Consider the following 15,405-nt stretch of genomic DNA (forward strand, 5'->3'; position numbering starts at 1 on the left):
CAAAATTACAGAAATAGAAAAGCACTGCTAGAATACTCAAGAGGGTTTATTAAAAACATTGTTTTTCTAAAATTGATTTTTTTTCTTTTTTTAATTAAAAAGAATATTTTTTAAAAAAGGTATTAGTAATAAAACCTCACAACTTTTATTTGCTGCTAGATTCTGATTTATTTAATCATTTGACTGATTATTGAGAGCAGAATCTTTCATTTTTATTCCTGGTGCCAGTACTGGCTAGACACTTAAATATTTGTTAGATTGTTATTAGGTCACTTGTCTTTCCACTACGGCCAGATAAAAGCCATCCTTCTTTAAGACAATAACAACAATCAAATCTTGTTAAATTTTAGGAAAATACATGATGGAAATTGAAATTTAAATATTTTGTAAAATGTGAGGTTTAACTTTCTTCTTTCACAAAATTTAAGTATTCATTCTCTAGAAGCTAATTTTAGGTACAGCTTTTAAGATATTTTGTATCAAATATGGAGTTCTTTTATATGAATGATGTTTAAAAAAATAACTTATCTGTGTGTGTTTATAACTACTATTTAACCATTTTTGTAAAGTAATGAAAACAGATATTGTCAGTTACTCTGTATCCTTAGACTGTATCAAGAGAGTAGAATACATTTATTGCTATAATTTAGTATCTGAATTTTCTTTTATAAGAAAGAAACAAAGTAAGTTTGCTATGTCAAAAAAGCATGGCTTCATTTTTTTTTCCCCTTTCCTTTCCTTGAAACTTTTAATATTTTTAATTAGAATTTTAGAATACTTTCCACACTGCCAGGTCATTTTTTTCAAGCGTAGCTTCATTTTTACAAATTGTTACGTGAAAAGGAATATTGGTTACTTATGGTATTTTTTAAAAATATTTGTTTTAGTTGTAAATGGACTCAGTAACTTTATTATTTTTATGTGGTGCTGAGGATTGAACCCAGTGCTTCACATGTGCTAGGCAAGTGCTCTACCACTGACCCACAACCCCAGCCAACTTATGGTATTTTAATACAATAAAATTTTTATTTTTTAAAAATTTATTGCTCTGAATTACAATGAAGATACTATTTCATCTTCATTTTTAGGAGAAGGGGCATATGAAAGGGAGAAATTAATATTTAAGGGCAACATCTTGCAGAAGGACAAAGAGTAATATATGAATAAAGTTGGTTTAAATGTTCATATTCTAGGCTATAAGCACTTGTATCCACAAGGGGGCATAATTATAATGTGGACTGTGTTTGAGCCCTGAGTACCATTGATAAGCTGAAGAAACTTTATAACTTTGGGTTCTTCCTAAAGCTCACTCCTCCTGTTTCAATGTCTTCTATCAATGCTCCCACTCTATACATTCACTTTCTTTGGCTTTCTACCTTTTCTAGGTCCTTCTTCCTGGCAGAAGCCCCTTCTTTCTTCTACTTGAAAAATAATTGAGCTGTCATCATCCTTCATCCTTGAGATTTCTGTATAATTCTGAGTAGTTGACTCAGACTTAATGCTAATTCTAAATCTAGGTGCATTTCTTAGTGTCTTCCTGTTTTAAAAATATTCTGGTTGTTTCTTCACAGGCCAAAAGGCAGCAATGCTAATTGTGTGTCCTTGGGAGGCCAAGGTCTTAACTGTCATGAAAGACCTTGGTCAGCTTTTTGTTCTAGAGAATTAGAGTCACATTCTTTCAATATTACTTACATGGTCAGTGAATTCCATGGTGTAATTTTTTTCCCATTTTACTTCATATTTCTCCTCTCAAGGGAATAGTGGCATCTTTTTGCTCTAAACTCCTAAAAGGCTTACATTCATTATTATACTCACATATTTATGTTAATTTCTTTGTTTTGTACCATTTAAAGCCTGTTTTAGGCTACTTTATGCACAGAACTATGGAGTAAGGTAATATGAATCACTGTTCTTGCTAAGCAAATCATATTTCAAACACTTGACAAAACCTTACTTTTCTTTTTTGTTTATACTTCCTTGAATACATGCCATTTCAATATTTCATACTACATTTTTGTATATTTTGTTAGATTACCCAACCCATTGTTTTCACTGCAGCATATATAAACCCCCTCTCAGGAATTTGTTGAAGTCTGAGAGTATAGTGGCATTATCCTACTGTGTGGTTACTCTATATGAATTTTTTTCAGGACTGATTGGATTCAAAGGTGGTAGTCACCAAATAACATTACCGTTCCTTTTTTTTCTCCCCCATATTAACAGTTTTTGTTTTACAATGATAGTAATTTGCTTTTTCTAGGTTAGTCCCTTCTGTAGTATACATTATTTACTATTGCAAGATGAAGTCGGTGAGCTAGAGAATAGCTAAGAGTCTTTTATAAGTTCTCTGAATTGGTTGGCTTTAAATTATCTTTCAGCACAAAAAATATAGTTCTGAGATGGAGTTTCTTTTTTTTTTTTTTTAATACTTTTTTAGTTGTGGTTGGACACAGTACCTTTGTTTTATTTATTTATTTTTATGTTGTGCTGAGGATCAAACCCAGGGCCTCGCACGCGCTAGGCAAGCGTTCTACCGATGAGACACAACCCCAGCCCTTATTTTGCATTATTTTGGTAAGAAACTGTGATAAGTTAGTAGCAGCACTCTCTTGATGTACTCTTTTTTCTGAAACTTTTGTTTCAAAACTGACTTTGAGTAAATATATTTATTAATCTCTGTATAATTACTGTTTAGCCTTTGGAAAAAAAAATATTTTCTCAAGTATGAACTGTGTAATTTAAAGATACAGAACTTTTCTTTGAAATTCTTTAATGTGAAAGCATGGTGGACTCACTATGATTTAATAAACATTTATTTGTGTTTACAGTAGGCAAACAACTCTTAAATAAAATTCTTTATTATTGTATTATCTGGGACTTAGACTAAGAGGACATGAATAAAAAGATGAGGGAATGTGACCTAAGTTAATAACACATCTTTTACTTTAGCTGTAAGTCATTTTTAGCTATTTTGAATTATATATACAGCACCTAGCACAGTGCCATCAACACATGAATTATACTAAGCTGTCTGTGGTTGACATAATTGTTTCTGAAAGATTTAATCACAACATCAGAAATACTGGGTATGTTTTTATTGTCCTTTGTAATTTAAACAAGAATTAACCTTTGCATCTCAGGAAACAAACATTCTAGTTGTAACTTTTAAAAACAATCTTCTAATCTTATTAGTTACTAATAGAATTTGCTATTGAGAAAATGAAGGATGATCAGTTTTATATCTGTGTTTAAAATGCAGTTCATCATTACTATTTTTGTAAGTTTTGTTAGATGACCAAACCTTTTGTTGTTAACTGCAGCACTTGTAAATATTTGAACCCTTAAATAATTTTAAGGGCTCAGTGAATATGACTTCTAAAAACATAGGCATTTAGTTAAATATATAATTCTTCAGTTCCTATGTAACTAGGAACTTAACCTTTTCTTCAGTAGACCAACAGGCAGCAATGCTAATTGTGTGTCCTTGGGAGGCTTTTAGCTCAATATCAGATGTATTTTAGTCACTTAATATTGTACATTGAAAAATTATTTTAAAAAGATACTTGGGATTGGGGACATTTATGGTAAAATTTAACCAGAAGATGGCAGTGATGATCCTCCTATACTCCCTGCAACGGTAATCACAAAGTTTTCGAAATGTCCTGGCATGAAAAGTGCACGTTCAACTGCTATTGTGTAATATTAAAAGATGACAATTTAGGGGAAAGTGTTTGCTATTTATTTTATATACTATGAAAAATGTATTTTCTATAAGAAGGGATTAAGAATATTTTGGGTGTCTGTATCTTTGTCTGTACACTTCAGTTTTTTCTGAATACTGGGGTAAGGAAGTTACCATAAGTCTTGCCTTGTTTGCATGCATCACTTTATGTTATGCATCATGTATAGAAGGCATGTTGTATTATGGCTTGTTTGCATTTTTCACCCAAATTGCTGGAAACTAATGGACATTTTAAAGGAGCCATTCCTTTAGTTGTAGTCATTTCTCTAAATTTCCCCACCCCCACCCCCCCACCTCCACTTTTTTTGTTTGAGGGAAAACGAAATAATTTGAAATATTAATTTTTGAAAGAAAAATCGTTAATCAAAAGTTAGCATTTCAAAATTTTGGAAAACCAGAGATTAAATGACTTAATGAAGCAATTTCTGGGTTTTAATTCTGATAGCAATTGTAACTAATACTTAAAATCTGGTGGTCTTGAAAATAAGAAGTTAGAAAGGGGAGAAGGAATGCTCTCCTTTGAAAATTAGTAGCCACATTTGGTGATGAATGAGATGAAGATGCATCCTTTCATAATCTTGCCTTTTAAAAATTTTCAGAATATGAAGTCCAAATGCATTTTGCCAAAGAAATTGCATGAATCTTCAGCATGCATTGTTAACGGTGTCTTTTCCCCTTTCTTTCTACTGTTCATTTTCATTCATATATTTTTGTTTTTTGGTTTGCCATTATTTTTTTCCTTTTTTGTTAATTACTTCATGTTAAATTATTTTTGAAACGTCATAAGCTGAGCAACCTCTCCGTGTAGTAACAGCGGATACCTGTCTGTTTCACTATTTAGTCCCTCCTCCTATGTCTCCATCTTCCAAGTCTGTGAGTACGCCAAGTGAAGCTGGAAGCCAAGACTCTGGAGATGGTGCCGTGGGATCTAGGTATAGTAATTTTCTTTTAATATTTTAATGATAGAACACATTCCGTGTCCAAGTACTGTCATTTCTTTAGAGGGATCCTAAATATGAATTGAGTTAATTTTAATATGTTAAAATCTCAGCAATATAAAAATTCTGTTGTAAATTGGGGGAAATTTTTAAAATATTTTAGCTGTCATACTTTTATACTCAATAGTTAATTGATTTTAGAAGTTATTAATTCTTTTTTTGTTGTTTAAACATCATATCTGTTATTATGTGAATGTTTTGGTTATAAATAGTGTAAAACCTTGGTTATGCTTAATTCCCCATTCAGTAATGAAAAACCTAAATTAGTTAAGCAGTACAATTCTGTTTTATTAAATAACTTACTCTGCTAAGTAAGATAGAAAATGCATAAAATATGAAGAATAAGGAATAAAAACCAAGAAATTATTGAGAGAACTGTAAAATTCTATTTCATGTTTGTTTTAAGATCCCGCAAACATGTTAGGACTTGTTTTTCAAAACTTCAGTACGATTATAGCTTTCTTCCAAAGACCATGTTGAGAAAATTATTAATCCCCTCTCTCTCTCTTTCTTTCTTTCTCTCTCTCTCTCTCTCTCTCTCTCTCTCACACACACACACACACACACATACACACACACACACACACACACACACGGTAATAGCAAATCTTTATCATATTTTTGACTTCTGTATTATAATTGAAATGAGAGTAAACATACCTAGTCAAATCCACAGATGATTCAGAATCTTCACTTTAGCCAGGAAGTTAATTATCCTCCCTAGAATAATCGCTTACCATACCTTTTTAATAAAAATTCAGGTATTAGATATTTTACCGTTTTTGTGCCTGGGACCCTATGATTGAAGATACAAGTATTCAATAATGAGTGAAAAGAAAGAGCAAGAAAAAAGAAGCAAGGGGACTGGATGATCCATAAAGTCAATACTTAAATTAGTTCTTGAATAATCAGGTTATTAACAATTAAAAGGCACGTAAAGCTTACCACTTTGAATTTAAAATGTGCTTTCCAAAAATTGCAAATCTAGGGCTGGGGATGTGGCTCAAGCGGTAGCGCGCTCGCCTGGCATGCGTGCGGCCGGGGTTCGATCCTCAGCACCACATACAAACAAAGATGTTGTGTCCGCCAAATACTAAAAAATAAATATTAAAATTCTCTCTCTCTCTCTCCCTCTCTCTCACTCTCTCTCACTCTTTCTTAAAAAAAAAAAAAAAAATTGCAAATCTAGCATTATTGCTTTTGGAGGTGTAAATGCTATAACTCTTTTAAGAAAAAAATCAAAACTTTCTTTTTACAAATAATATTATTATCTTATAAATATTATAAAAATAATTTATTTAGTTCAAATTCATTTTTTAGGCTAAATTTTTTCCTTCTTCTGCATTTTTTATACAAATATTTCAGTTTTTAGGGGTTAGGGATGTAGCTAGCTCATTAGTAGAGCACTTAATTTGCATGTCAGAGTTCAATCCCACCCTAAAAATAAACATGTCAATATTTCTTTAAATAACTAAAAAGCAACAGATATTTTGAAGTGAAGGGCTTTTTTTTCCTTCTAATACAAACATTACCATAGTAAAAATATTTCCCACAATTAAAATTTACTATATTAAATTTATTTGATAATAAACCTTATTTTTATATAGATATTATATTACAGTATGAACCCATTTTTCCTGATTTTGGATTGGAGTAAAAAGATTATTTTCACACATTGTTAGCAAAATTTACCTTCAAAAGTACTGTGTAACATCTACTTTGGTTTGAAGTAGATGTGAATTAAAATGTGTCCTTCTGAGTTTCATGGACAACTTAGCGATTAATAGAGACCCTCTGAAATATTTTAAATTGGTTCAGAGAGTAAGTACTGGCAGAAAAAGCATTTGTGTATAGAACAGACATTCATCAATATTGCATTAAGTACTATAGTTTACCACTAAAACTAAAATGTTCAGGACTCTGCTCTTATAAAATATACATTCTCATGATGATTATATCATTAATTTAAAGATACTCTTCACTTTATTTAAAAGCTCTAAGGATAAGTAGTATATTAACTTATGTTTAGTATAAAATATAGATTTTTTATGATTAATTATAAAAAATGAAAACAGGTAGTTTAGTATCTTCAGAGGTATTTGTTCTTATTAGAGAAAGTACAAATTTAGTTGTATTATTTGTTTCTAACAGAAAAGGAAAAAAATCTTTTTTAAAAAATAAGGTGATCTTATATCTTGTATCTTAACAGTGTCTCATTTGAGAGCACTGACTCAACTTTGAAACATTAATTTTCAAGAGCACCCAGTATATTATTTTACACATATATAACAATAGAAAACTGAATTCCACTGAAGCATCTTGAGATTCCATAATGGAGAGATAATTAATGTTGTAGATGGTGATTTTGGCAGTGAAATAATGCATTTCTAAATATGTGGCATTTAAAGAGAATACTCAGATATCAAAATTAAAAAAAAAAAAACAGAGTAAACTCATATTGAGCAGGAATGATGATAATGGAAGAATAAAGACAGTAAGGAAATATCACAGGAAAATGCATGAAGATGTAAAAGATGTATGTATATGTACACTCCATTAGTTGGCCAAGATGATCTAAGATTAGTAAACTCAACAGTAGGAAAAGATAGATTAGATATTGCAAAACATATCTAAACATGTTTGAACCACCTTTTCTAAATGAATTTCTATTGGGACTGGCAGTAATTTATGAAAAAGTATAAAGGCTGTGAGAAGAGAGATTTCTCTAACTTTGCAGATTACTAAGTTGCATTTCATTAAGTTTCTTACTCACTTTCTTAGTCACTTCTGTTAGCTTTAAAATTTAGATGACAGTTATTCAGTTGGGTAATTCATGCTTGTTTTTTTTTCTATTTTTGATCAGTTTATTTTTAAGCCTTTTGGGTTATTTTGGAATTGAACTTTATATATCTGAAGATGCCTTTGATAAGTATAATCATGTATGATGTACAATGTATTTTTAGTATGGCTATATTTTGAGGTAAAGTTTTATTTAATTTTATTTATTTATTTATTTACTTAAAATTTTATTTATTTTTAAATATTTTTAATTGTAGTTGGACACAATGCCTTTATTTATTTATTTTTATGTGGTACTGAGGATCAAATCCAGGGCCTCGTACATGCTAGGCGAGCGATTTACCGCTGAGGCACAACCCCAGCCTTCATTATTTAATTTTACATTAAAATAATATCCTGGGAGCTTAACGTTACTGATAACAGCTAGAGCTTTTGTACAATGTAAAGACTGTTGACAGAGTATGCCTTGGAGACCATTGCATAGAATCCCTTTTGATTTAACAAAGCCTAATTTTATTGTAATAAAAAGTAGGTCTTCTCTATAGTCTCTTTTTTTCATTACATACACACAACCCTATTTAAATTCCGGTATCTTTCTTTATAGTTTTTAAATGAAGATTTTCTCTAGTTTGTTTCATCTGATTGTTTTTAGTGATTAATTATATAGGCAGGTAAGGTAAAGAAATCATTTGTTGTATATTGTAGCAGCTAAAATTCATTGTGCATTATAACATGTAAGTGAGAAATATGATAATACTACATAGAGTATTGAGCTTTTTTATAGAAAGTATGAACACTATGCAGTATTGCTAACTTATAAGGATGTCAATATGATATAGTACTTTGTTATAGTAATGACTAGATTTAGCTTAAGTGGAAAAAATCCTGTGTAAGATATTTACCTAATACTAAAACATCACTAAATACTTTGGTATTCTCCAAAAGTTGGGTAATTCTTTTGAACATAAAATATTTTTCCAAGGGAAATAATCTATTTTGTTTTTCCTAGAGACCAATACCTTTAGTTGTTTGCTAAAGTAGATGACATGTGAGCCCAAGGCAGTTCTTTTTTTTTTTTTTTTTTAAATATTTATTTTTTAGTTCTCGGCTGACACAACATCTTTGTTTGTACGTGGTGCTGAGGATCGAACCCGGGCCGCACTCATGCCAGGCGAGCGCGCTACCGCTTGAGCCACATATAGCAGGGTCACATTTTGGAAACTTTAGCTATTTTGTATCCCAGTGGGATAGTCTTTGGCTTTCTTACTAAAAGGATTATGTGTTGACTCATTTCCTTTACTAGTATGACAATTTCCTGCACATATTTAATGCTTTGGGCAAGATGTTTTTATTAATGTTTTTTAAATTAGGAATCTTGAAATTTTAATTTTTATAGCCTAACTTGTTCTCATCTATAAATAATGTCTTATTTGGGTTATCTGCCTTAGTTATTTTTGTCCATTGTTATGCAATGTTAGTTTCTCATAATCTGAAAATAGTTTGGACTATTTTTCTTTATATGCTTGCATCTTAAACTGTATTATGCTTATTGCATGCACTACAGCATTGAGTGACACCTAATGTGGGGTTTTGTACTAACCAAAAGGTGTTTTTTAATTATAAACAGTAATTTAGCTTTAGATATTCATAGAGTGTATTTGCTTGACTAACTTATGGCCTTTTTCACTAATGCTTCATGGTTGTCCTACAACCATTTAGGACGCTGCATTGGGATACAGATCCATCAGTTCTTCAGCTTCACTCAGATTCCGATTTGGGGTATTGAATAGATTTATTACCTTCCCTCTTTTATAATTAATTTTACTCTTTGTGAAACTGTCCTAATTTTATTTTGCTTAAACTTCTAATATTGTAATATATAGTTAAAACAAAAGAGTTATATTTTACTGTGACACCTCATTTATCCTGTATCATTAATGAAAGAAATACTCCGTGTATGTTGTTTTATTAAAATCTATCCATTTGGATGTCCAATTCTTCATATTATTTTTATATTTTTGTGTGAATTTTTCTAAGATGTACAAAAAAACTACCTCTTTTGGATTACTTTATATGAATCTGTAGTTTTGAGAGGAACAGAAATGTTGGTGTCTACATTATGGCCCCATGCTATTCATGCATTCACAGACTCTCATTCTAGGCTTCAATGAAAATTGTAAATGTTTGCTACTGCCTTTATACGGACTCAGATAGCTCTTTTCCCTGATAATTTGCAACTTCTAAAATGTAACCATACATTTGCAAATCATATCTAAAACTAGAATAAATAAGCCTTGAATGAAGGCATATAAGAAAAATATGTGAGATTCTTGTATACTAACCAAAAGCTTCTCTATTAGGGGCCCTGAGGTATTTCGCTTTCCCCTCCTATTGCTTCTTTATTTTCAGTAAAAGTGCTTTTGGATAAGCGAGGTATTACCTTCCTTACCCTTCTCTGCCTATAAAATCTTGAAATATTTTGTTTGTTTCAATATTTTGGCTTTTGACTATTAGGCTCCATTTGCATTCAAGTTAGTAACTTGTTTGTAATACTATTGGAAAGACTTTTTTTTCCAGCTATGTGAGTGATTTACTTTTTATATGATTTGCATGTTAAAAATCAGGATATAAAGTTCTTATTTCAAACTTAATTCTTATATTCCTGTAGATTACTTCAAATATACTAAAAATTTCTCATTTAATTTTTTGAGTATGCTTTTTTTTAATCTTTAGGGCTAAGATATTTCTAAAATAGGTAACCTGTTATAAACTTCCTAATGCTTATGTCATGGACCTTACAGTAAATTTTTAAAATGTATTAATTATATAACACTCTTTTGTACAACATTTGAATTAATTATTAAATAAAATTTAAAAAGATGTTTATATATATTTAAAATCACTTATATTACCAGTGACATGTATATTTCAGATACCCCACTTGGTATTCAGGAAGTTGCAGCCATATCTTTGTTGGATATCCTTTTAAAATAGCTTCATAATTGAGAACTTCCTTGGAAGTCTTAGACATCTAATATAATAATCGAATAAAAATCCCCCATATAGCTACTGAAATATTTTTCTGTTGGTCCATTTTCTTCAGCTGTAACTCTCTTCTTCCATGTCAAAAAATAATGTATTTCCTTCATTTAAAACATAAGTGACTATATTAGTTTTATTACATTCAGAAGATCTGTTGCTTTAGGGTAGGTATAGAATATCTGGATCTTAGTTTGACCATTATGTATCAAGGACACACTGATTGTGTAGAGACTTAAAAGTTTTAAAATTTAAATTGACAGTATAAGTCCAAATTTATGCCTAATATAGGAAGTAGAAAAAGGTTTTCAACAGAAACCTTTTCTTTCAGTCATAGTCTGAATGAGATCCATATATCTGACTCTTCATAAACATCTAGAATCATATCCCTGTTAAAAATATCACTTGCAACCAGCCTTTTTCAACAATTTATTCTGAAATTCCGGTTCTCTTACTCTATTATTACCCACACATTTGCTTTACAAAATAAAATTATTTGCCTTTTAAAGTAAAAAAAAACACCCCCAAAGAGTCGGAAGTATCTTTTGTTTTAGCTACTAATTCTTCTATTAAATGAAAGTCAATTTATTGTTCATCTAAAATTTCTTGATTAAAATGGATTGAAATTCCAATGTCAGATACACATAAATGTTCAATTCATATTTTCAAAAGTAACACAGTTTGATGTTTTTAAAATTTATCATTTGTTGTATTTAAAAATATTTATATTCATTTAATTTAGACGAGGACCTATTAAACTTGGAATGGCCAAAATTACGCAAGTTGACTTTCCTCCTCGAGAAATTGTCACATATACTAAGGAAACTCAGACTCCAGTTATGGCTCAACCCAAAGAAGGTGACTATCCTTAATATGATTGTCATTAAGACCACAAGTTAAGTAAGTGGATTTGGGTTTTTTTTTTTCCTTTCTCTTATTTTTTTGTTTTGTTTTTTAGCATATTAGGGAAACATTACAGAACTAATGCTTTATGGCTTCCATATTCATAACTTTGGGGGGTTTTTTTAGAGTTTTTAACCTTATTCTAGAAGTTAACAGTATATGCTATGTATGTGTTTTTTTTTTTGTTGACATAAATTTAAATCTTTCGTACTCATTTTGTCATTGGCAGATCCTCCATTTTAGAAGCAGAAAATCTTTAAGAATATTCTATTCCTGTCATTTGAGTGTAATTCTTACCCAGGAAAGATTGTGTCTTATAGTAAAGGAAGTCATAAATTATCTTCTGTAAAGCTGATGTGCTGTCATTATTATTTATATTAATGTACAAATCCAGACCTCATTCTTAAACTTCATCTTTTATAATCTAAGGACTCCACTATATTACATAGTAGCCTTTAATCTGTGTGTCATTCCAGGAAGTATGCATAGACATTGTATTGAATATGGAGTCCTTTAGTTTTTAAATGACAAAGAATTGCCATTTTTTAGTTGAGAATTAATTTTAAATAGCTAATGATTTAAACAGAAAGTAACTTGCTAATCATTTTTGTAAAACCAATGAGGCTAATGAATTTATGTCTTACATAAAAAAAACTTTCTATGAGATCTCTAATACAGCTTCATTCAGTCTCTTACCTAAAAACCTATGGGGCCATTTATGTATTAGAATTCAGAATTTTTCAGATTTTAGAAAAGTGGCAAAGTATACATATCATACATTAACACTTGTGCAGAATCTCGAGCATTAGTATCTTGGCAGCAAAAGGTAATGAATATACTGAGATAAATAATGATTAGAAATAGTTTTACCTCTGATCATCTCAGGGTTTATCACCAAATCAGTAATGGATTTTAAAGTTGGTTGCAGTTTTGGAATTGTAGATAAGGTATTGTGGACCCATAATCAATAGTCTGTGTATAAGAAAATTTTTTTTCTACTTGCCCAGGAAAATATGTTCATATTTAATTACAGAAAAACAAATCCAGAAACCATCAATGTTTTAATTAATTCATCTTTAAAACTTCAGTTAAATTACCATGTTTCTCCACTAGGGAGAAACAAAAGTAATATTCATTGCAGAAAACCAAGAAAATACAGGTAAGTGAAAAAGACGGGTAGGGAGTGGGGATGGGGAAAGTAAATATTCAATTTTCTTAATTGTGTATATCTCAAAAGAAAATTAGAGTTATTACTGTTTGCCTTTTGACTTTACAGTAGATAATTAGATATGTTTTGTTTTTTTGTTTTGTTTTTGGTATTGGGGATTTAATCCAGGGGTACTTTACCACTGAGTCACATGCCCGACCCTTTTTATTTTTGATTTTGAGACAGGGTCTCACTACTAAGGTGCTGAGGCGGATCTCAAACCTGCAATTCTCCTGCCTCAGCCTCCTAACATATACAACTTTAATAACTCTCCTTTTTCTGCCCTCTAAGGATGGAAATGGAATGTATTTAAATACCATGGACATTTCCTTTCCTTGTTCCCAAAAGGAATTAAAGCCATTGATGCTAGAGATATAAGCAACTTAAAAAAAAAAAAAAGAAGAAGAAGGAGGAGGAGGAGGAGAAGGGAGGGAGGGAGGCAGGGAGGGAGGAAGGGTTGAATTATCAGTATGGAGAATACTAAATCTGCAGGATTCCATAATTTCCAGAAAATACTATTTTATTAACTAGTCCATTAATTTGAGTATTAAGTCTGTCTTTTTGAAGCTATATTATTAGATGTATTAACTCAGAAAGTGGCAAAATTGCCAAAATGAAGGCACAGTGACTCATTTAAAAACAGATTAGACCTTTTTTCTTTTTTGGGAAATTTGAAGATTGTATCTTTAGTTATACCATCATACTTATGAAATGCCTTTTGGATGTTTGAATTGTTCAGCATTGTAAAGGTATTTTTGATAATAACTTATAACTGTAATTACATTAAATTTAAGGGATGACTTTCATTTTTTAAAATAATTTTTTCTGGGGCTGAGGCTGTAGCTCAGTGGTAAAGTACTTGCCTCACATGTATGAGGCACTAGGTTCAATCCATTGCACTACATAAAAATAAATAAAGATACTGTGTGTTCATCTACAACTAAATAAATATTTAACAACAACAAAAATTTTTTTGGTAACTAATAGTAGTAACTCTAATAGTAGTAACTTATTAGTCAGAATTTAGAAAGTACTACAGAAGTGATGTAAAGGGGAAATTGTGTGGTACAATTTTGATTTATTCATTGTTGATATTTTGTTTCCAATGAATACATTCAGTTTTTTATGAATATGTTTTCAGAAATTATATATTTGTGTATGTATAGATACAACTTGGTGTCCTTGAATTTATATTTTTAATTGCTTATTTTTAGATGCTTATAATTTTAAAATGTAAACATGTAATTTATTGCCCTCGAATTAATTTTTTTTTTTAGTTATACACAGACACAATACCTTTATTTTATTTATTTGTTTTTATGTGGTGCTGAAGATTGAACCAGTACCTCACACATGCAAGCAAAGGCTCTACTGAGCTACAACCCCAGCCCCCCTCGAATTAATTTTAATATAGAACTGGCATAATACAAGACTGACATTTTTCAAAAAAATTATTTTTCCATTTTTGTAAGTAATTTAAAAAAATAAAAAGATCATTTATTAGATAAACTGATGATCCACAAGCACAAGATAAACTGTGTTCTTTTCTGTTTGAAATTATTCACGGTGTCTTTTTAGCATCATTATACTTCAGCTTCTTTGCCAAATTTTCCATGAGCATAGGGACTATTTCTTCCTTACTGTGATACTTGACCTGAATAGTGTGTGGCATGTAGTAAATACTCAATAAATACTTGCTTAAGAAATAAATTGCTGTTACCTACTCAGGAGAATGATTTTGCCTATTTGGGATGTTTCTTTTCATACTTTTACTCTGGAAGCAGCTACTAGAAAAATCAGGTTTTTTTGAGTATTAATGCTATAACATAATTATTGATGAAATTTGGATAAAGACTATGATTTGTCTCAGGTTTTAATATGACTGTAGACTAATCGTTATTTGCTCTTCTGTCCAGAAATGAAACCATTGGATTCTCCTTTATAGCCTTCTTGAATTCCATGTTTTTATCAACACAGTAGTTTGTATCACATATTTATCACTGGGTTGATATAAACATGTGCTGTTACTTTATGTTTTCTGTATCCCTCTGAATACCATGAACAAAACTGAACTTGTCAGCATCTTTTAAATAAATCATTCAAGTTATTCATTTATAACTGTTCTCCAAACTTAATGTTTAAATTGATGACTGAAAATTATTAACGGCAAAGAGTGCTCACTACATATGAGGCATGGTATGAGCCACTTTATGTTATCCCTCGTCCTTTCATCAAAACTCTGAAAGTGAAGTTGGTTTTTATTTACACTCAAAGAAGCTGAAAGAGGTAATTCATCAAGTGTCACCTAGCCAGTGCTATGATTCTAAAGCAAGTCTAATGGATTGATTCTAAGATATGCTTTTTCTCATGCCATGAAGAAGCAACTTTTATGCTTTTATGATAGTGAACTACAGTAATTACTTCAAGTTGTATTATAATCCAGTATAAACAGCTATAGTACATTCCTTTCTCTTATTATATTTAATTTTTTTAAAAATGTTGACCATAACATGCTTAATTTATTGGTTTAAATCTTTAATTTGAAAAAAACTTCATTAAAGGAGAGCATGGTTTGGTTAGCTTGTTTATTGATATTTCTGCATCAGGATAATATTTTTAGTGATAGTCTCAGACAGAGCAGTGAATAAGCATCTTTGATCTTCCCCAGTGCTGAATCCTTCACTGATAGGAAGTGAAAATGATGAGATGGGTGAAAC

The 15,405-nt window shown here is 30.6% G+C and overlaps 1 protein-coding gene across 6 annotated transcripts in view; it reads left to right on the top strand.

The window, feature by feature from the left end:
- Dync1i2 (dynein cytoplasmic 1 intermediate chain 2) overlaps positions 1-15,405 on the top strand; it is a 55,072-nt gene that overhangs the window by 12,850 nt on the left and 26,817 nt on the right. For 4 of the 6 annotated variants that reach the window (XM_058580181.1, XM_058580179.1, XM_058580183.1 and 1 more), the window contains 3 exons: positions 3,826-3,843; positions 4,584-4,674; positions 11,321-11,436. In XM_058580181.1, the coding sequence (XP_058436164.1) occupies positions 3,826-3,843; positions 4,584-4,674; positions 11,321-11,436 (225 nt within the window). The remainder of the gene's footprint in view (positions 1-3,825; positions 3,844-4,583; positions 4,675-11,320; positions 11,437-15,405) is intronic. The other 2 variants (XM_058580184.1, XM_058580185.1) reach the window with 1 other exon arrangement.

The sequence above is a fragment of the Marmota monax genome, unplaced genomic scaffold (assembly GCF_021218885.2).
Source record: "Marmota monax isolate L192 unplaced genomic scaffold, Marmota_monax_Labrador192_F-V1.1 WCK01_AAM20220418_F8-fsc00007, whole genome shotgun sequence".
In the NCBI taxonomy this organism is placed as follows: domain Eukaryota; kingdom Metazoa; phylum Chordata; class Mammalia; order Rodentia; family Sciuridae; genus Marmota; species Marmota monax.